The 21,446-nt window shown below is 44.6% G+C and overlaps 1 protein-coding gene across 3 annotated transcripts in view; it reads right to left on the bottom strand.

The window, feature by feature from the left end:
• The window catches only part of LOC115179209 (neuronal membrane glycoprotein M6-b), a 47,315-nt gene that overhangs the window by 14,213 nt on the left and 11,656 nt on the right, over positions 1-21,446 (bottom strand). The window contains exon 1 of one of the 3 annotated variants that reach the window (XM_029740600.1): positions 15,056-15,443. The exons of 1 other annotated variant lie outside the window; for it this stretch is intronic. In XM_029740600.1, the coding sequence (XP_029596460.1) occupies positions 15,056-15,125 (70 nt within the window). In that variant the 5' untranslated portion in view covers positions 15,126-15,443. Of the gene's footprint in view, positions 1-15,055; positions 15,444-21,446 lie in introns of those variants that run through there. One more of the 3 variants, XM_029740601.1, reaches the window with a different exon arrangement.

Below are 21,446 nucleotides of genomic sequence, written 5' to 3'. Positions count from 1 at the left end.
CCTCACCGTTCTCATGATCATTGCAACTCCACGAGGTGAGATCTTGCATGGAGCCCCAGGCCGAGGGAGATTGACAGTTATTTTGTGTTTCACCTTCTCACCAAGCTGCTTGGCGATGGTCTTGTAGCCCATTCCAGCCTTGTGTAGGTCTACAATCTTGTCCCTGACATCCTTGGAGAGCTCTTTGGTCTTGGCCATGGTGGAGAGTTTGGAATCTGATTGATTGATTGCTACTGTGGACAGGTGTCTTTTATACAGGTAACAAACTGAGATTAGGAGCACTCCCTTTAAGAGTGTGCTCCTAATCTCAGCTCGTTACCTGTATAAAAGACACCTGGGAGCCAGAAATCTTTCTGATTGAGAGGGGGTCAAATACTTATTTCCCCATTAAAATGCAAATCAATTTATAACATTTTTGACATGCGTTTTTCTGGATTTTTTTGTTGATATTCTGTCTCTCACTATTCAAATAAACCTACCATTATAATTATAGACTGATCACTTCTTTGTCAGTGGGCAAACGTACAAAATCAGCAGGGGATCAAATACTTTTCCCCCTCGCTGTAGCTCTTATGTTCCACCCCCCACACATGCGGTGACTTAAATGGTGGCTCTAGAGACAAAACCTCGCTCATCGTCACTCAATGCCTAGGCTTACCTCCACTGTACTCACATCCTACCATACCCTTGTCTGTACATTATGCCTTGAATCTATTCTTCCGCGCCCAGAAACCTGCTCCTTTTACCTGCTCCGTACTCTTAACCGACTCCTCCTCTGTTCCTCTGGTGATGTAGAGGTTAACCCAGGCCCTGCAGCCCCCAGCATCACTCCCATTCCCCAGGTGCTCTCATTTGTTGACTTCTGTAACCGTAAAAGCATTGGTTTCATGCATGTTAACATTATAAGCCTCCTCCCTAAGTTTGTTTTATTCACTGCTTTAGCACACTCCACCAACCCGGATGTCTTAGCCATGTCTGAATCCTGGCTTAGGAAGGCCACCAAAAAGTCCTGAAATTTTCATTCCTAACTATAACATTTTCTGATAAGGTAGAACTGCCAAAGGGGGAGGAGTTGCAATCTACTGCAGAGATAGACCTGGATAGTATGGCAGAACTCTGCAGGCTGTGCCCAAACAATTTGAGCTTCTACTTTTAAAAATCACCCTTTCCAGAAACAAGTATCTCACCGTTGCCGCTTGTTATAGAACCTCCTCAGCCCCCAGCTGTGCCCTGGACATCATATGTGAATTGATCGCCCCCCATCTATCTTCAGATTTAGGTGACCTAAACTGGGACATGCATAACACCCCGACCAGCTTACATTCTAAGCTAGATGCCCTCAATCTCGCGGTCAAACGACCACCCCTCATCACTGTCAAATGCTCCCTAAAACACTTCAGCGAGCAGGCCTTTCTAATCGACCTGGCCTGGGTATCCTGGAAGGATATTGACCTCATCCCATTAGTAGAGGATGCCTGGTTGCTCTTCAAAAGTGCTTTCCTCTCCATCTTAAATAAGCATGCCCCATTCAAAAAATTTAGAACTAAGAACAGATATAGCACTTGTTTCACCCCAGACTTGACTGCCCTTGATCAGCACAAAAACATCCTGTGGCGTTCTGCATTAGCATCGAATAGCCCCCGCGATATGTAACTTTTCAGGGAAGTCAGGAACCAATATACTCAGTTAGTTAGGCTAGCTTTTTCAAACAGAAATTTGCTTCCTGTATCACTAATTCCCAAAAGTTTTGGGACACTGTAAAGTCCATGGAGAATAAGAGCACCTCCTCCCAGCTGCTCACTGCACTGAGGCTAGGAAACACTGTCACCACCGATAAATCTACAATAATCGATAATTCCAATAAGCATTTTTCCACGGCTGGCCATGCTTTCCCCCTGGCTACCCCTAACCCGGCCAACATCTCAGCACCCCCTGTAGCAACTTGTCCATCCCCCCCCCCCTCTTTCACACAAATCCAGACAGCTGATGTTCTGAAAGAACTGCAAAATCTGGATCCCTACAAATCAGCTGGGCTAGACAATCTGGACCCTCTCTTTCTAAAATGATCCAGCGAAATTGTTGCAACCCCTATTACTAGCCTATTCAACCTCTCTTTCGTATCATGTGAGATCCCCATAGATTGTAAAGCTGCCGCGGTCATCCCCCTTTTCAAAGGGGGAGACACTCTAGACCCAAACTGTTATAGACCTATATCCATCCTGCCCTGCTTTTCTAAAATCTTCGAAAGCCAAGTTAATAAACAGATCACCGACCATTTCGAATCCCACTGAACCTTCTCCACTATGCAATTTGGTTTCCGAGCTGGTCATGGGTGCACCTTAGCCACGCTCAAGGTCCTAAACGATATCATAACCACCATCGATAAAAGACAGTACTGTGCAGCCGTCTTCATCGACCTGGCCAAGGCTTTTGACTCTGTCAATCACCGCATTCTTATCGGCAGACTCAATAGCCTTAGCTTCTCAAATGACTGCCTCGCCTGGTTCACCAACTACTTCTCAGATAGAGTTCAGTGTGTCAAATCGGAGGGTCTGTTGTCCGGACCTCTGGCAGTCTCTATGGGGGTGCCACAGGGTCCAATTCTCGGGCCGACTCTTTTCTCTGTATATATCAATGATGTCGCTCTTGCTGCTGGTGATTCTCTGATCCACCTCTACGCAGACGACACCATTCTGTATACATCTCGCCCTTCTTTCACTGTGCTAACAAACCTCCAAACGAGCTTCAATGCCATACAACACTCCTTCCGTAACCTACAACTGCTCTTAAATGCTAGTAAAACTAAGTGCATGCTCTTCAACCGATTGCTGCCTGCACCTGCCCGCTCGTCTAGCATCACTACTCTGGACGGTTCTGACCTAGAATATGTGGACAACTACAAATACCTAGGTATCTGGTTAGACTGTAAACTCTCCTTCCAGACTCACGTTAACCTCTTATGGTTAGGGGGCAGTATTTTCACGGCTGGATAAAAAACGTACCCGATTTAATCTGATTATTAGTCCTGCCCAGAAACTAGAATATGCATATAATTATTACCTTTGGAGAGAAAACACTCCAAAGTTTCTAAAACTGTTTGAATGGTGTCTGTGAGTATAACAGAACTCCTATGGCAGGCAAAAACCTGAGATGGTTCTGTTCAGGAAGTACCCTGTATGACCATTTATTTGCTTTCTTTGACATCTCTTCCAAAAACTAAGGATCTCTGCTGTTACGTGACACTTCCCACGTCTCCAATGGAGTCTCAGAGCCCGCGAAAAACAGGAATGACGTAATTCAAAGCCCTGGCTGAAACAAAGGAGAGCAAAAGCTAAGTGGTCACTCAGTGGACTAAGCCTTACGCTCGCGACCCGCCCCGCCCACGGCTTTCGGTTTTTCCCTCAGTATACAGACAGGCAGATTCCCGGTCGGAATATTATCGCTTTTCTACGAGATAAATTGCATAAAAATTGGTTTTAAACAGCGGTTGACATGCTTCGAAGTACGGTAATGGAATATTTAGAATTTTTTTGTCACATTCTGCGCCATGCTCGTGGCCGAGATTTAGCGTTGGGATAGTGTCTAGAACTCACGGACAAAACGTCTTGATGGAACATAACGATGGATTATTTGGGACCAAACCTACATTTGTTATTGAAGTAGAAGTCCTGGGACTGCATTCTGACGAAGAACAGGAAAGGTAAGAACATTTTTCTTATAGGAAATGTGATTTTGGTGAAGGCTAAACTGGGTGAGTGTCTAAATAGCTAGCCCGTGATGGCTGGGCTATGTACTTAGATTATTGCAAAATGTGCTTCATCCGAAAAGCTATTTTAAAATCGGACATATCGAGTGCATAGAGGAGTTCTGTATCTATAATTCTTAAAATAATTGTTGTGCTTTTTGTGAACGTTTATCGTGAGTAATTTAGTAAAATCACCGGAAGTGTTCGGTGGGAATGCTAGTTCTGAACGTCACATGCTAATGTAAAAAGCTGGTTTTTGATACAAATATGAACTTGATTGAACAGACATGCATGTATTGTATAACATAATGTCCTAGGTGTGTCATCTGATGAAGATCATAAAAGGTTAGTGCTGCATTTAGCTGTGGTTTGGGTTTATGTGACATGATATGCTAGCTTGAAAAATGGGTGTCTGATTATTTCTGGCTGGGTACTCTGCTGACATAATCTAATGTTTTGCTTTCGCTGTAAAGCCTTTTTGAAATCGGACAGTGTGGTTAGATAAAGGAGAGTCTTGTCTTTAAATAGCTGTAAAATAGTCATATGTTTGAAAAGTGGAAGTTTTCGGATTTTAGAGGAGTTTGTATTTCGCGCCCCGCCCATCATTGGATATTGGAGCAGACGTTCCGCTAGCGGAACGTGTAGATGTAAGAGGTTTTAAGCATCTCCAATCCAAAATTAAATATAGAATCGGCTTCCTATTTCGCAACAAAGCATCCTACAGTCATCCCGCCCAACATACCCTCGTAAAACTGACTATCCTACCGATCCTTGACTTCGGCAATGTAATATACAAAGCCATGCAGTGCTTTGAAAGGCTGGTCATGGCTCACATCAACACCATAATCCCAGACACCCTGGACCCACTTCAATTTGCATACCACCCCAACAGATCCACAGATGACGCAATCCCTACTGCACTCCACACTGCCCTTTCCCACTTGGACAAAAGGAACACCTATGTGAGAATGCTGTTCATTGACTACAACTCAGCGTTCAACACCATAGTGCACTCCAAGCTCATCACTAAGATAAGGACCCTGGGATTAAACACTTCCCTCTGAAATTGGACACTGGACTTTCTTACAGGCCCTCCCCAGGTGGTGAGGGTAGGCAATAACACATCCGCCATGCTGAACCTCAACACAGGGGCGCCGCAGGGGTGCGTGCTTAGTCTCCTCCTGTACTCCCTGTTCACCCACGACTGCGTGGCCGGACATGACTCAAATACCATCATTAAATTTGCAGATGACATGATGGTGGTAGGCCTGACCCCCGAGGACAATTAGACAGCCGACAGGGAGGAGGTCAGAAACCTGGCAGTGTGGTACCAGTACAACAACCTTTCCCTCAACGTCAGCAAGCCAAAAGGAGCTAATTGTGGACTACAGGAAATGGAGAGCCGAGCACACAAGCCTACATGTACATACGGTATTACCTCAATCAAGTTTTAATGTCACGTGCACAAGTACAGTGAAATGCCTTTCTTGCTAATTTAATCAATCACCCCAACTACCTCGTTCCCCAACTACCTCGTTCCCCAGTACACTGACTATGTACCGATACTCCTTGTATATAGCCTGTATACAGTATAGAGTTGTGTTACTATTTTATATCTATTACTTTTTAACTGCATTGTGGAGAAAGGGCTCGTAAGTAAGCATTTTACGGTAAAGTCTACACTTGTTGTATTCGGCGCATGTGACAAATAACATTAGATTTAAAAAAAAATCATTAACACTGAGCAAATGACACTCGAACCCATGCAAGCATAGTATTATTCCTATAGTGAAACCAGAGGGGTGAGAGTGTGGTCTACCCTTTTCCCTCAATCCTCAAGGTAAAGATTACGGTCCTCAGCTCTGACACATTACATGAATGTACGGCTCAGAGGGCTCCGTGCATTGTTTGCCGCTGTGTCGGATTAATTCACCAAATGTAAGTCTGAGCCTCCAGCCAAAGGGTCTGGTAGAGTCTGAATCTGGGTGGCAATGGGCTTATAAAACAGACTTAGCGAATGCCCTTTCCCACGCCCCTGTCATGTGATTATGGCCATTCACATGGTCAAACAAAGCATTTCCATTTTCACCAATGTCCTCCTCAGGTCAGAGTGAGTGGAGGGAGGTTTTCATACCTCACTGGTAAGGATGGACACTGGCCCAATGTGAAGTCCAGTCCATTTCTTACAGATGCCAATGGAATTAACGATGGACGCCACAGCAGAGATAGGACCACCATTCTTAGTGGTGGTTATTGCCACATGATGTTATATTGAGAATACAGATACAAGAGACAGATACAAGTGAGCCAGAGTCTAAAGAGAATGGTTTTACTAACAATTTGGGAATAACACATAGTATCATGCAGCCAATTTCCATAGAATAGATAGATTTCCATTCAACGTTCCCACTAATACACCATAGTCCTCTTTGTCTTTCGCTCCATTTCCCTCTCTTTGTAGTCGCTGGGCAAAATCACATTGGCTGTCTCTCCTTATGATCCTGGATGTATTGATGTCACCGTTAACTATTTTTATTTTATTTATTTCACCTTTATTTAACCAGGTAGGCTAGTTGAGAACAAGTTCTCATTTGCAACTGCGACCTGGCCAAGATAAAGCTTAGCAATTTGACACATACAACAACACAGAGTTACACATGGAATAAACAAAACAGAAGTCGACTGATTAATCGGAATGGCCGATTAATTAGGGCCGATTTCAAGTTTTCATAACAATCGGTACTTTTGGACACCGATTTGCCGATTTTTTAAAATGTATTTCAATAAAATTTTTATTTAACTAGGCAAGTCAGTTAAGAACACATTCTTATTTTCAATGACGGCCTAGGAACAGTGGGTTAACTGCCTTGTTCAGGGGCAGAACGACAGATTTTTACCTTGTCAGCTCGGGGATTTGTTTTTGCAACCTTCCGGTTACTAGTCCAACGCTCTAACCACCTGCCTTACATTGCACTCCACGAGGAGCCTGCGTGGCAGGCTGACTACCTGTTACGCGAGGGCAGCAAGAAGCCAAGGTAAGTTGCTAGCTAGCATTAAACTTGTCTTATAAAAAATAATCAATCTTAACATAATCACTAGTTAACTACACATGGTTGATGATATTACTAGTTTATCTAGCGTGTCCTACGTTGCATATAATCGATGCGGTGCCTGTTAACTTATCATTGAATCACAGCCTACTTCGACAAACGGGTGATGATTTAACAAGCGCATTTGCGAAAAAAGCACTGTGGTTGCACCAATGTACGTAACCATAAACATCAATGTCTTTCTTTAAAATCAATACACAAGTATATATTTTTAAACCTGCATATTTAGTTAATATTGCCTGCTAACATGAATTTCTTATAACTAGGGAAATTGTGTCACTTCTCTTGCGTTCCGTGCAAGCAGTCAGGGAAAATGCAGCAGTTTGGGCCGCCTGGCTCATTGCGAACTGTGTGAAGTCCATTTATTCCTAACAAAGGCTGCAATTAATTTGCCAGAATTGTACATAATTATGACATAACATTGAAGGTTGTACAATGTAACAGCAATATTTAGACTAAGGGATGCCATCCGTTAGATAAAATACGGAACGGTTCCGTATTTCACTGAAAGAATAAACGTTTTGTTTTCGAAATGATAGTTTCCGGATTCGTCCATTTTAATGACCAAAGGCTCGTATTTCTGTGTGTTATTATGTTATAATTAAGTCTATGATTTGATAGAGCAGTCTGACTGAGCGATGGTAGGCACCAGCAGGCTCGTAAGCATTCATTCAAACAGCACTTTCGTGCGTTTGCCAGCAGCTCTTCGCAATGCTTCAAGCATTGTGCTGTTTATGACTTCAAGCCTATCAACTCCCGAGATTAGGCTGGTGTAACCGATGTGAAATGGCTAGCTAGTAAGTGGGGTGCGCGCTAATAGCGTTTCAAACGTCACTCGCTCTGAGACTTGGAGTAGTTGTTCCCCTTGCTCTACATGGGTAACGCTGCTTCGAGGGTGGCTGTTGTCAATGTGTTCCTGGTTCAAGCCCAGGTAGGAGCGAGGAGAGGGACGGAGCTATACTGTTACACTGGCACAACTAAGAACATCCAATAGTCAAAGGTATATGAAATACAAATCGTATAGAGAGAAATAGTCCTATAATTCCTATAATAACTACAACCTAAAACTTCTTACCTGGGAATATTGAAGACTCATGTTAAAAGGAACCACCAGCTTTCATATGTTCTCATGTTCTGAGCAAGGAACTTAAATGTTAGCTTTTTTTACATGGCAGATATTGCACTTTTACTTTCTTTTCCAACACTTTGTTTTTGCATTATTTAAACCAAATTGAACATGTTTCATTTGAGGCTAAATTGATTTTATTGATGTATTATATTAAGTTAAAATAAGTGTTCATTCAGTATTATTGTAATTGTCATTTTACAAATAAAAACATTTTTTTTTTTTAAATCAGCAAAAAATTTAAATGTAAAAATATATATTTTTTTAAATAAATTTTAAAAAAACTAAAAAGTTTTTTTGGGGTTTTTATTATTTATTTATTTATTTTAAAATCGGCCGATACATCGGTATAAGCTTTTTTTGGTCCTCCAATAATCGGTATCGGCGTTGAAAAATCATAATCAGTCGACCTCTACAAAACATACATTCAATAATACAGTAGAACAAAAGAAAACAAAAAGTCTATATACAGTGAGTGGAAATGAGGTAAGTTAAGGCAATAAATAGGCCATGGTGGCAAAGTAATTACAATATAGCAATTAAACACTGGAATGGTAGATGTGCAGAAGATGAATGTCCAAGTAGAGATACTGGGGTGCAAAGGAGCAAGATAAATAAATACAGAATGGGGATGAGGTAGGTAGATAGATGGGCTGTTTACAGATGGGCTATGTACAGGTGCAGTGATCTGTGAGCTGCTCTGACAGCTGGTGCTTAAAGCTAGTGAGGGAGATATGAGTCTCCAGCTTCAGAGATTTTTGCAGTTCGTTCCAGTCATTGGCAGCAGAGAACTGGAAGGAAAGACGTCCAAAGGAGGAATTGGCTTTGGGGGTGACCAGTGAGATATACCTGCTGGAGCGCGTGCTACGAGTGGGTGCTGCTATGGTGACCAGTGAGATGAGATAAGGCGGGGCTTTACCTAGCAGAGACTTGTAGATATCCTGTAGCCAGTGGGTTTGGCGATGAGTATGAAGCGAGGGCCAACCAACGAGGGCGTACAGGTCGCAATAGTGGGTAGTGTATAGGGCTTTGGTGACAAAACGGATGGCACTGTGATAGACTGCATCCAGTTTGTTGAGTAGAGTGTTGAAGGCTATTTTATAGATGACGATGACGAGAGTTAATGGGGTTTATGGGATGTGAGTGGAGCGAGCAGATTGGGCATCAGTAGGCGATGGAAGAGGGCCAGGGAGACTGGCATTGCATAGGAACAATGCATGCTGCGCCAACCTGTCACTCAGTGCTATTCATATACCCACATACAGAGCATACTGTAGACAAAATGAACACACAGCATAAACATACTAACATGCACACAGACACATACAAAGGACTAAAACATACATCATTTAATTCACACAGACTAAGGAGCTGCATGTGGATACACTCCCACTAAAATACACATTTTATGCACGCATGAACACACACACACACACACACACACACCCCAGGTGGAGGCCGACAGCGTGTGTGTGTGTCAGAGAGAGCAAGAGAGAAACGGTTGAAGGGCTTGGCGATTAATTAAGATAGTGGAGATGAGAGAGAGATGACAGTTTGAGGGTGACGGAGGGATGTAGCAAGCTGAATGAAAGAGCAACAGGAGATGAAAGAGAGGGCGACAGAGAGAGAAGTTAGGAGAGACTGGGTAGAATAAATTAACAGAGAAAAAGATAGAAAGGGGAAGATGGGGAGAGAGAGAGAGAAAAAACCATATAGCCAGCAGCATGAAAATCCTGCCAAGTGAAAGCATCACTCATAGGAGAACCCTTTTTGGTTCCAGATAACACCTTTTTTTCTTGAGAGACCTGCCGATGACAACCGTGATACGAGAGATACCAAGCTAACACGCGAAGAACTAGGAAACCTGCTCACCCCTCCCTCACCTCTTCTCACTCCCACCTCCCCCCACTTCCATCAAAACAACAGGCCTCCCGAAGTGGTAGGGACCTTTATATATACACAGGGCCTCAGCTGGACCTTTCCGGACCCTTCTGTGAGCTGAATGACTGTGTGGGTGAGTGTTTGTCTTGAACATGCCCTTATAGCACCTCCTTGGCTACATGTGTTGTCATGGAGATGGCAGAACGCCAGCCTAGCCACTCTGTGACATCGCGCCCCGCTCATGCCGATAGAGGCCGAGTCTCATCAAGAAAACAAAGGCACCTAAGAAGTTCTCCATTGATAATCTTAATGAGACTCATAATCAACATTGGTCACAATATTTCACGTAGGCCCACTCTCATCACTGTCATCACCATTGAATGTGTCTCAATCAGTACGTTTACATGCATAGTAATAATTCTATATTAAACTGATTATGGAAGTAGGCAGATTATGCAATAGTCATTCAAACACCTTCCTCTGCTTATCTTAATTGGGGTAAGGTCAAAATCGAAGTAAGCATACGGCGATTAAACCACCTGGTTTTCTGAGCAATTTTGCTAATTATTAGGACATGTAAACAACTTAAAATCGGCGTTCCAGCTGTGTATTTGATCTGTGCATATGCTAGCATCAGCCGAGCGAGCCTCTATCCTTAACGCGAGTGATGCGAGTTCGGGACAACAATGTTAACATCTTATAGTATGCTGAACAAAAATATAAATTGCAACGTTCAACAATTTCAAAGATTTTACTGAGTTACAGTTCATAGAAGGAAATCAGTCAAATGAAATAAATTAATTAGGCCTTCATCTATGGATTTCACATGACTGGGCAGGGGTGCAGCCAGGGGTGGGCATAGGCCCACCCACTTGGGAGCCAGGCTCACCTACTGGAGAGCTAGGCCCAGCCAATCAGAATGAGTTTTTCCCCACAAAAGGGCTTTATTACAGACAGAAATAGTTCTCAGCACCAACCCCCCCCCCCCCCCCCCCCCTCAGACGACCCAGACGTTGTTACGTGGTCTGCAGTTGTGAGCCCGATTGGACGTACTGCCAAATTCTCTAAAACGGTGTTGGAGGTGGCTTATGGTAGAGAAACGAACATTACATTCTCGGGCAACCGCTCTGGTGGACATTCCTGCAATCAGCCTGCCGATTGCACGCTACCTCAAAACATGAGACATCGGTGGCATTGTGTTGTGTGACAAAACTGCACATTTTAGAGTGGCCTTTTATTGTCCCCAGCACAAGGTACACCTGTGTAACGATCATGCTGTTTAATCAGCTTCTTGATATGCCACACCTGTCAGGGAGATTGATTATCTTGGTAAAGGAGAAATGCTCACTAATAGGGATGCAAACAAATTTGTGCATGTGGAACATTTCTGGGCAGTGGTAGAACGTTTATTTTGATTGGCGATGTTCTGCATTTATCAAAGTCCCATCAGGTAGTCTGGTTTCAGATGTATCCATGTAAACAGGATTATTAGGGAAATCGTTCTTCTTCCAAAGCATGTAAACCTTTTAATCAAACTATTATATTAATCTGACTTTCCACAATAATTGCATTATTGTGTGCCTGTAACAGCACTCAATGTAACCAGGGAATTTCACACACACCCCCTACGGTGCTACATTCCAATGGCATTTCGTACACTCGCATTAACATCTGCTAACCATGTGTATGTGACCAATATAATTTGATTTGATAGCATCCACTTATCCTGCTGTTGGATACGTTGCATTGAGAATCTTTACACAGAGGTTCAGTACAGTAGAGGGATTAGCACAAAGGAGCATAGCGCTGCGTGTGCTCTGCCTGCGTTAAGCTTGAACGGTAGTGAGAAAATGTCCTACGACTCATATATTAAACAGAACCCATCAGCGCTCCACTGTTACGCCCCATCGCCGTGGTGATGATGATGTAATCCCTCACGGTTGTGATCTGAAGATGTGGACGGCAACGCAGCGGAGAGTTACGTAAGAGAGAACATACTACCCCCGCCCCCTCCCTCCTATCCTGGGTGATACAGGGAGAATAGGAGGTTTATGCCTGGCTAAGTCAGTCTGACATCATAGAGAGAAAGAGAAGAAGAGAGGGAGGGAGAGACGGAGGTGAACTGACCGAGCGGCAAATGGTGGCAGAGAGTGAGCGGAAGAGGAGGGAATAGGAAAGGCCAAAGGAGAGAGAGAATAACTAACTATCCTATATTATACAAAAGGGTCAGAGAGGAGTCCCTGTACTGAGGCGCCACAGGTCCAGATAGTAGGGATATAGACTATAATCATTTGAACTCTCGCTCTCTCACACAGCCTCTACTATATTGGAGTACAATGTAGCCCAACTGAAACTCCACCTAGCCTCCTCAAGGGGTTTGGCAGAAATACATGGAGGGATGCCAATTGGGTGTTCGAAATCACAGCCAATGTGTGTGGTTGAGTTTGCCTTCAGCCTGAAAGGTGGGCGTGACAGATGTCAGCAGAGACGTTTTATAGGCTACATTGCAAGTCGCTGGGGTGTCAGGTCACATCTTTGATCAGATTACATAATGAATTGTGAAGGATTCCTCAACTGAGGTGTTAGGCCTACGAGAACGCTTCGGTTAGATACCTCAAGGCTCCCTGGTTTCCTGAATCTCCAGCTGTTACTGTGCAACTGATGTTGTTGGATCCCCAATGGAGGCGAGGCACTTGGCACATACAAGACACAAAGCTTCTTACATGACATGGCAGAGCTTCAACTGCTTGCCCTAGTCACTATAAATCTCTTCCATTTTAGAGATGCTGAGGATTATGGTGGAATGTCGACAGCTGTAGAATATACTCCAGTTGTAGATCGTGAAAACATTGCCAGCCACACGGGCCCCTTCCCTCACCGTGAATGCCATCCACAGCCATACCCCTGACCAAACCATAGGATATCACGTTACGTTACTTTTGTAGAGATAAGCTACATATCCTGTAGAAGCTACTCTGAAAATATAGTTTACCAAGCTACCGATTACTTCGCACTGAAGTTAAACTACACTAAAGCTACCCTTGAAAAAAACATAGTTGACTTCACTAAAGTTACCTTGAAATTGTAGTTCACTACCTCCAAACTACTTTTTGATCAATTATAATATCTGAAATGTCATAGACTATAAGTTGCAAAAACAGATCGCTGTGGAGTCAGATGTTAACATCCTGTGTGATGTGGCCTATTAAACACAAAAACTGTTTTAAGTGAGAATTAGGCATGTCTGATGCTGAAAAAGAAAGGATGCTGTTGCCTACTTCACCCATATTTTCATTTTGCAAAAACAGTAGTGTGTAGTTCCAGTAGTTAGCTACACTGCTATATACATGGCAAAACAATATTTAACTACTGAAAACACTATCAAGATTTGAATTTAGTTCAGCTACCACCAAGCTGCTGCAAAATCTATATGTATAGTTCACTACTCCCAAACACTGATGTTGTTAGTGTTAGTAATTATGGTTAGGTCAGTGTAGGCTATTTGTCGGCTATGGAAAGCCCTATGACATATCTATGTAGCATGTGTGCCTACTGAATGTAAATCTCTATGTAAAACATATTCAAATGTAACCACATCTGAACAACGCATTGAATGGATGGGGGATGGAGAGAAAGCCTTGGCGTATGTTGTACACTCTTAGAAAAAAAAAGGTGCCATCTAGAACCTAAAAGTGTTCTTCGGCTGTCCCCATAAGAGAACCCTTTGAAGAACCCTTGTTGGTTCCAGGTATAACCCTTTTGGTTAATTGGTTCCAAATAAGTCCATTTCTACCTGGAACCAAAAACGGAACACTTTTTTTTCCAAAGAGTGTAGTGTTAAATGGCTAGAAACAGGAGGATGGATGGGGTGGCAGGGTAAAGGAGCAGCCCTGCGGACACAGCTTTAGCTACTACATAACACTTCCCCCTAAGAACTGATTTAGGATCAGATTTGTGCATTCAACTCCTGACCTCAGCCACAGGGAGGTAATATAACCAGCTGCTATCAGATTTAGTAGGCTGTAGCACCAAGGGATAGCCTGTATAAAACATATTGATTGAAATAGTGATTGTAAAATAGTGTAGCCTAATTGAGGTGATGGACAATGCAGCCTGTTATCTGATTCCCGAGAGGTAATGACTGGACAAGGGTGTTATTTTGCCCCAGTAGCCTATATCAAAAACAAATGTAATCCCTATATACATTCCTATACATTGGGCAAATTGAGTCGGCCCTACCCCCTGCTTTGTAAATGGACAAAGGCAACGACAACCCATCATATATCGGAAAAAATATTATGTCTTGACTAAAGGCTACTATTTATAATTTGTCATTCCATGAACAATGATGATCAAAAGCTGCTGTTTTTACGAGTGTTATCGTGTGAAACGAGAGGACCAAGCTTGGTATGTGTCAAGTGGATCGGGACCCCAGTTTGTGTGGCTGATCCCTTATTCACAGAGGGATGTTTTATTTTAATTTTTTTTATCTACATCACACACGGTCGTCAACACACGGGCGCCCTGCGCTGCATCCATCCTCTTATACCTGAACAAAAGACCCAAATCCTAATTACGCTATTCCATAAACCAAAGATAACAATGACAGTCACATTGACGACCACGTCTATGGCAAAATCCCTTTGTGAAACGGTTATTTCGCAATTATGAGATCCAATCTCGACAGCAGTAGTCCATGCACCTGACCATTAGCCCACACCAATACGCGCACCTGAGACAAAAAAAATATATATACAAAGGAGACAATTCAAAGGAGACAACCCCGCCTTTGATGGGCCACACGACTCATTTATAATTTTCACATTATTGAAAAACAGGGTAATGGTGATTATACATGGCTGCAGCAAAGCAAAGCAAATTGGCATTAACTATGCTCCATAAAACCGAGAGCGCGCCTTCCGCCCTCCCCTCTATCTTGGTCGCGCAAAATGTGTCCAAATAAAAACCAACGTCGATGGGACACAAAAAAACATGAATGTTATTGAATATTTTTTGTCATTTGCAAAAGGCTCTTAACAAAACAGATGCCCGAGCGAGCCACCGTGCAGGAGGAGAAAACAGCGCTTTTGTGTCACGTGAAGCCATTGCAAGTAGGTTAAATCGCGCAGTAGTCTAACAGTGCGGTTGAAACGCGCAAAAATGCTACGTATCACAACTACGACCATTCCGTACCTTTGCTTTCTTCTCTCTCCTCTTGGTTTTCCTCTGTGGTAGACTCCATGACTGGCTTCGTCCCATCCATTTGGAATGTTTTCCTTTGAATACTTTTTCTCCCTGGCTTTTGGATTCTGACTTTGCTCTCTCTCTCTCTCCCTCCCTCACCCTCTCTCCCTTGCAAGCTTAGCTCCTCTGTATATACTAGGCTACAATCCCATTTCAAGATTCAAAGGTCTTGTCCGATTTTGCACAGATTAGTGGTCCCTAAACGATGCCAGCTAACGCTTTGGCTGTATGTCACTTGCAATCACAATTTGGCGATGGATAAAAAACGTTGATCATGGCAGATTTTTGAGCGCCCACCCTATTTCATAGCATAGAATGAACTCAATCACATGACCCATCCCTGCCTCCAGGCACATAGCATCCCTACGCTTGTGGAAAAAACGGTTCCAACAGGGTTCTTTAGCTGTCCCCATATGATAAATCATTTTTTATTCCAGGTAGAACCCTCTTTGGTTCCAGGTATAAACCTTCTGGGTTCCATGTAGAGCCCTCTGTAAATGGAATCCAAAAGGGTTCTACCTGCAACCAAAAAGGGTTATTCAAAGGGTTCTCCGGACAGCCGAAGAACCCTTCAAGGTTCTATATAAGGTTCTATATAGCACCTTTGTTTCTAAGAGTGTACAGCTATATCACACAGGTGAGAGAAAGAAAACAAGAGAAAGAGAGAGAAAAAAAGGAGAGATACAGATAGTGAGGTGGTCACCCCCCTTAAATCAGGGTTATAGGTCACTGCACCGCAGGCTGTATCTGTTAGCACACACATGCACCAATGTGCAAACTCACAGTACTGACACACACAAATACACACACGTCAACGCTCACATATTCGCACTTGCACTAACGCACAGAAGCTATCACACAAAAACACACGCACACACACCGCCCACTCTCCATCTGGTGACTAGAGGGCTAGAAAGAGAGAGAGTGGGTGATCTACAGAGAGTTGAGAATAGGAGAGAGGGAGGTGAGGAGAGAGGGAAAAGAGGAGAGAGTGAGGAGAGGGAGAAGAGGAGAGAGGGAGATGCGGGAAAAGAGGAGAGAGGGAGATGCGGGAAAAGAGGAGAGAGGGAGAAGAGGGAGAGAAGATGGAGAAGAGGGAGATGCAGGAGATGTGGGAGAAGAGGAGAGGGGGAGAAGAGGGAGAAGATGGAGAAGAGGGAGATGCAGGAGATGTGGGAGAAGAGGGAGAAGATGGAGAAGAGGGAGATGCAGGAGATGTGGGAGAAGAGGGAGAAGATGGAGAAGAGGGAGATGCAGGAGATGTGGGAGAAGAGGAGAGGGGGAGAAGAGGGAGAAGAGGGAGAAGAGGGAGATGCAGGAGATGTGGGAGAAGAGGAGAGGGGGAGAAGATGGAGAAGAGGGAGATGCAGGAGATGCAGGAGATGTGGGAGAAGAGGGAGAAGATGGAGATGCGGGAGAAGAGGAGAGAGGGAGATACTGAGAGAGAGAGAAAATAATACAGAATAGTCGAGGCTTTATTTGATGTGTAGTTCTGGTGTATAGGCCTACAGTTTGGGGGATGGGGGATGGTTACAGACTTTCCCATCCTAACAAAATATAAGATAATTCATGCTGGACAAAAAAAAATGACAAAGAAAAAACAACATATTCATATTTAATTTGAATTTATTTGCTCTGTGTACTATTGTTCAGCTCGTTTTCTAATACACACACATCCTCAAACAAAGGGACGCCATCTGCCCCAAATCCTCTTAAATAAGGTATTAATTCTGATGCACGTGGCCTAATGCAGCTCAAACGCTTGCTGTCTAGCTGGACAAAGCCTAGTGCTCTGTCTGTTGTAGCAGAGCCACACAACTGTCCAGGAAAGGGGCTTTCAGGGCAAACACAGGTGTTTTACAGAATGTCATCAGGAGTCAGACTCTGAGGGTCCAATATGTGGTGGAAACATCTTCACACGGAGGCTCAGGCTGGCTATCTGAGCTGAGCACTGGACAGTGCAGTTTAACACTACAGCTCCTGAAGGTTGAATATCGTTACACACACATAGACATCCAACCCCCCCCCCCCCCACACACACACACACACACACACACACACACACACACACACACACACACACCATCCAATGGTCATAGAGGGGGAGCAAACAGCAAACCTCCTGGGTGAACCTCAGGGTCCATTTCCCCCCCACATCCAATAATCCCTTATGCTGGGTCACAGATTAAGCACTTGTCCAAAAGATGAGATACAGTGGGCCCTGGCACTCTCTCCTCCTGCACACACATAATACACACACACACACACAGAAACACACATACATAATACACACATACTACACACACTTTGAGGTTCGGATCCAATCTGTTCCAATTTAGGAGATATAACAGGTCAAGCCAATACTGTATATCCTCTCTGGAAATCTCCTGCAGAATTAGACATTGGGCGTTGGTCAAGTAGAGTAGCTATCAGCCCCAATCATAGAATCCTTGACCATAGTGTCATACCAAAAACAGCTGTTCTAGTTATTATATTTCTATGGTTAGTCTGTCTTTGGGAGGGACATTGGGGAATGGAGGGATTTAATATCCCTGTATATTAATCCTCTGTAGCCATATGACTGCATCCTGTATACTGACTATATTATCCACTAAGGACTAACAAATGCGGTCTAGACAGGCCAATACCTAACTCTCTCTCTGTCGCTCTCTCTTTAGATCAGGCCACCCTGATCACTAGTCTTTGCTGACTCATTCTATGTCCCAGAAAATGCACTGAACCAAAGATGTCAGCCACATGGCTTCCCTTCATAAAGAGCTCAACAATGGAACACTGCCTTTAATTCCTCAGAGGAAATGACTACTTACTTTCTTATGACCACAAAATAATAATTTAAAAAAAACTCTGAATATGAATTAAGGAGCGGGACCGGGATGCCTCTCCTTCCTCATTACTGTGAAACAGAGAGGAACTAGAGCCGCTGGAGCCACAATGGGGTCGTCACTCTCCCAGTAATGAGGCCATTACGGCTCCATTATGCCCTCCGATGTGGAGTTAATGGTGAGAAAGGAACAGTCTGGCCTCCCTTTGATGTCCCTGGAAACAACACCGCAGTTATGTCCTCTAATTCTGTCCCACTCCCAAAGCACCTCCATTTTGGAAAACGGTTTACAAAACTTAACCAATTCCGTTAAAGGATATGCATGCGTGTCTGACCTGGCAAAATGGATCGGTCCGATCTTTTACAAGTCAACATGTGAGTCGATTCAAATATCGACTCAACAGAGAGATTATGTCAGCCCAAGGGGATGTTAATCGCTGTTGCTGTGGTGACATCTCAACATGGCAACAGTCATAGCTGATTGAAATCTATGAATCTAATGATGCTATCGGTTCCTAGGACACGTCTTCAGTGTTCTCTCCGACAGCTAAATATGGATGGCTGTAAAGAGCGTCTAGCCAAGTTTGGAAAAGAAACAGCAGCAGATATTATCAACCCTGTGGGTGGATGTTCTGTCTAGGCCATCAGCAGTTCAACTTATGGCATCGTCTACATGCCATCTCCCCAGAGCTAGTGGATGGCCACCCAGACAGAGGCTTTAGAACAAACGGTCATGTTTTTTTGTTTACGCCTCAAGCGGTCTCTGTCTCCCTCCCTCTCAGAGTTATTTAAAGCCCCCGAAGACCTGCTCCCCTCCACCGCTTGCGGGACTCTCCATCCATTAGAGAAAAGAAGGAGAGAAAACAACAGGATTTTCTCAATGCACCAAGAACACCAAGCACACCACCCCTAGAGGCATTCTGCATGCATCTGCGTCATCCCAAATGGCACCCTATTCCCTATTTAATGGTGCTCTAAAAGTAGTGAACTACTGTATATAGGGAATAGGGTGCAATTTGAGACACACCCATGTTCTAGAACAAGTTCCCATGGTTCTCATGACCCCATTAGGTCACCGTACTCCAGCCTACTGCGTTTCCACCAACGGGCTGCCCTTGTCTGACCCCTGAACCCTCTCTGAACCGCCGCCTGAGTCTAGTATCCTACTAACCTGGGATAGCAGCAACCTGTCCAGTGATGGTATGTGTGTCGACTGCCTATCGGGTGGGGATGGAGTTTCATCGACACACAGACGACTGATCACAAACACCAGCAACCAAAAAGCTAACTAATACACACACTCACACCACACACACACACACACACACACACACACACACACACAATACACATTATCTGGGAGTGGGCATTAGGAGCCTCCTGCTGAAGCTTTAGTCTAATCCTGGCCATTTTAATTGACTTTGCTCCCTGTAAAAGGGAAACGTTGGCTGGGAGAAAACCAATGGATGTTCTGATTAAGTCAACCACAGCTGGGACTAGAGGACATGGAGGGCTGTGACACAGCAGCGACTCCTATTCTGCTCCCCTGGTTAGACGGAGCAGAGAGGACAGAGTCGGGCACGCGGGACGTAATCTGGCAGGATGACCCACTTTCCCACCAGGCCATTCTCTGCACGCTCTCGCCCCGCCCCTACGCTGGCGGTCGCTAAGGAGACACCTAGCTCCCTCTCATCGGGGACTCTGAACGTGGATGCTGGAGAGAGTTAATCCTTAGTAACCAAACATCAGCGGGGGGGGGGGGGGGGGGGGGGGGGGGGGGGGGGGGGGGGGGGGGGGGGAGTTGTAGGTTCTGGCGGCACCTTTCCCAATCCTGCTGACGACCTTACCTGCTCATACTCACTCCCCACACAGTTTAACTAGAGCACATACAGATTCACTCACACATGTACATCCATGCAAACTCCGCTGGTCGCGTCTGACTTGGCTCTCAGACGCTGCCTAAATGAAAACACCTGCAACTCTAGTTTCCTCACCTTAACTCTGGCTAAACTATACGGTGTGGGCCGACAATTTGCTGAGCCAGCATCCATCCCTAGACATATGGGGAGGGGAGTTTGAGGGTTCAAGGGACTCCAAGACAAACACTGAGATCCCAGGAATGGAGACACATTGGGATCAAAGTGTCTGAATAACTCAGGGGACAGGTCACAACTTTCCTCTCGAGAAGCAACCACCGTTTGATAAAACAGATCATTAATGCATTTTGCTTTCCCGTCTATCTCGTGCAACATCTTCTAGTCAGAGAGCTCAAAAGCCAAGGAGCTGAGGATGGAAATCGAGGCGGGAGTGGGGGGTCTCCCTTAACTCACAATATCTCACCACTGTCTTTGCTGACATGCTTAACCCAGCCCCCCCCCCCCCCCCCCCCCCCCCCCCCCCCCCTCTGTTTATCTGACTAGCCCCGTAATCCCTCTGGCCCAGATACTGCAGGCAGCTCAACATGATGTCACATCACATCCCCACAGCAGGTACCCCCCCCCCCCACCCCACCCCATTTCATATATCCCCCAGGAAGCAGGGTCACATGACCAGGGCCTCTGCTTCAAAACAACCCGCCCCCCCACCACCCAGGAAAATGTTAAAATGTTGCACCTGCGCCTAGCCTGTCGCTCCAATGGAATCCTTTACAGTGATCATTCAGAGGCCAATAATAAGTAATGTTGCAGGAGAGAGAATGTACAGGCCTGGGAGGTTAGTATCGTCATCATTATGGTTCCAATGTAGATGGAAAGAAAGATTGACAGGGCTACAAATGGGCATGCTCGGCCTGTGTGTGTGTGTATGTTCGCGCACATGAGTGTCCCCAAATCACACGTAACAGGATTGAGATGGTGCCTTTAAACTCCCAGCATACATAGGTGTCGCTATGGCAACAAGTCACCTCAACGATCCCTCCATCTTCCGTCTCAGAGACCAGAGAAACCAATGGTTGCATGAAAGTCTCAGAAATGGCTCCTACCACGGGCATGGCTACAGTAGCCAGACAGCCAATGGCGGCCATGGAGATTTCTTTACTGTGAGAAGTGGAGCAAGACCTCCGCTCCGGTCCTCTGTTTACCCAAATATCCTGTGTTAGTTCACCAAGTGTGTGTGTGTGTGTCTGTGCTTGTGTTCGTCAAGTGTGTGCTTAAGAGGCTCTTCGCTGCTCAACTCACAATCAACAGCAGGTAGCCTAGTGGTTAGAGCATTGGGCCAGTAACTGAAAGGTTGCTAGATCGATTCCCTGAGCTGACAAGGTAAAAATCTGTCGTTCTGCCCCTGAACAAGGCAGTTAGCCTAGGAACAGTGGGTTGTCATTGTAAATAAGAATTTGTTCTTAACTGACTTGCCTAGTTAAATAAACAATGACCATTTATTTAACCCTTATTTTACCAGGTAAATTGACTAAGAACATTCTCATTTACAGTACCTGTGGAATAGTTTCAGGGGAGAGAAATGAGCCAATTGGAGCCATCTCTGTCTGTGAAGCGCTTCATG

Source organism: Salmo trutta, chromosome 39, assembly GCF_901001165.1.
Source record: "Salmo trutta chromosome 39, fSalTru1.1, whole genome shotgun sequence".
NCBI lineage: Eukaryota > Metazoa > Chordata > Actinopteri > Salmoniformes > Salmonidae > Salmo > Salmo trutta.
This window is presented reverse-complemented; position numbering and strand designations above follow the sequence as displayed.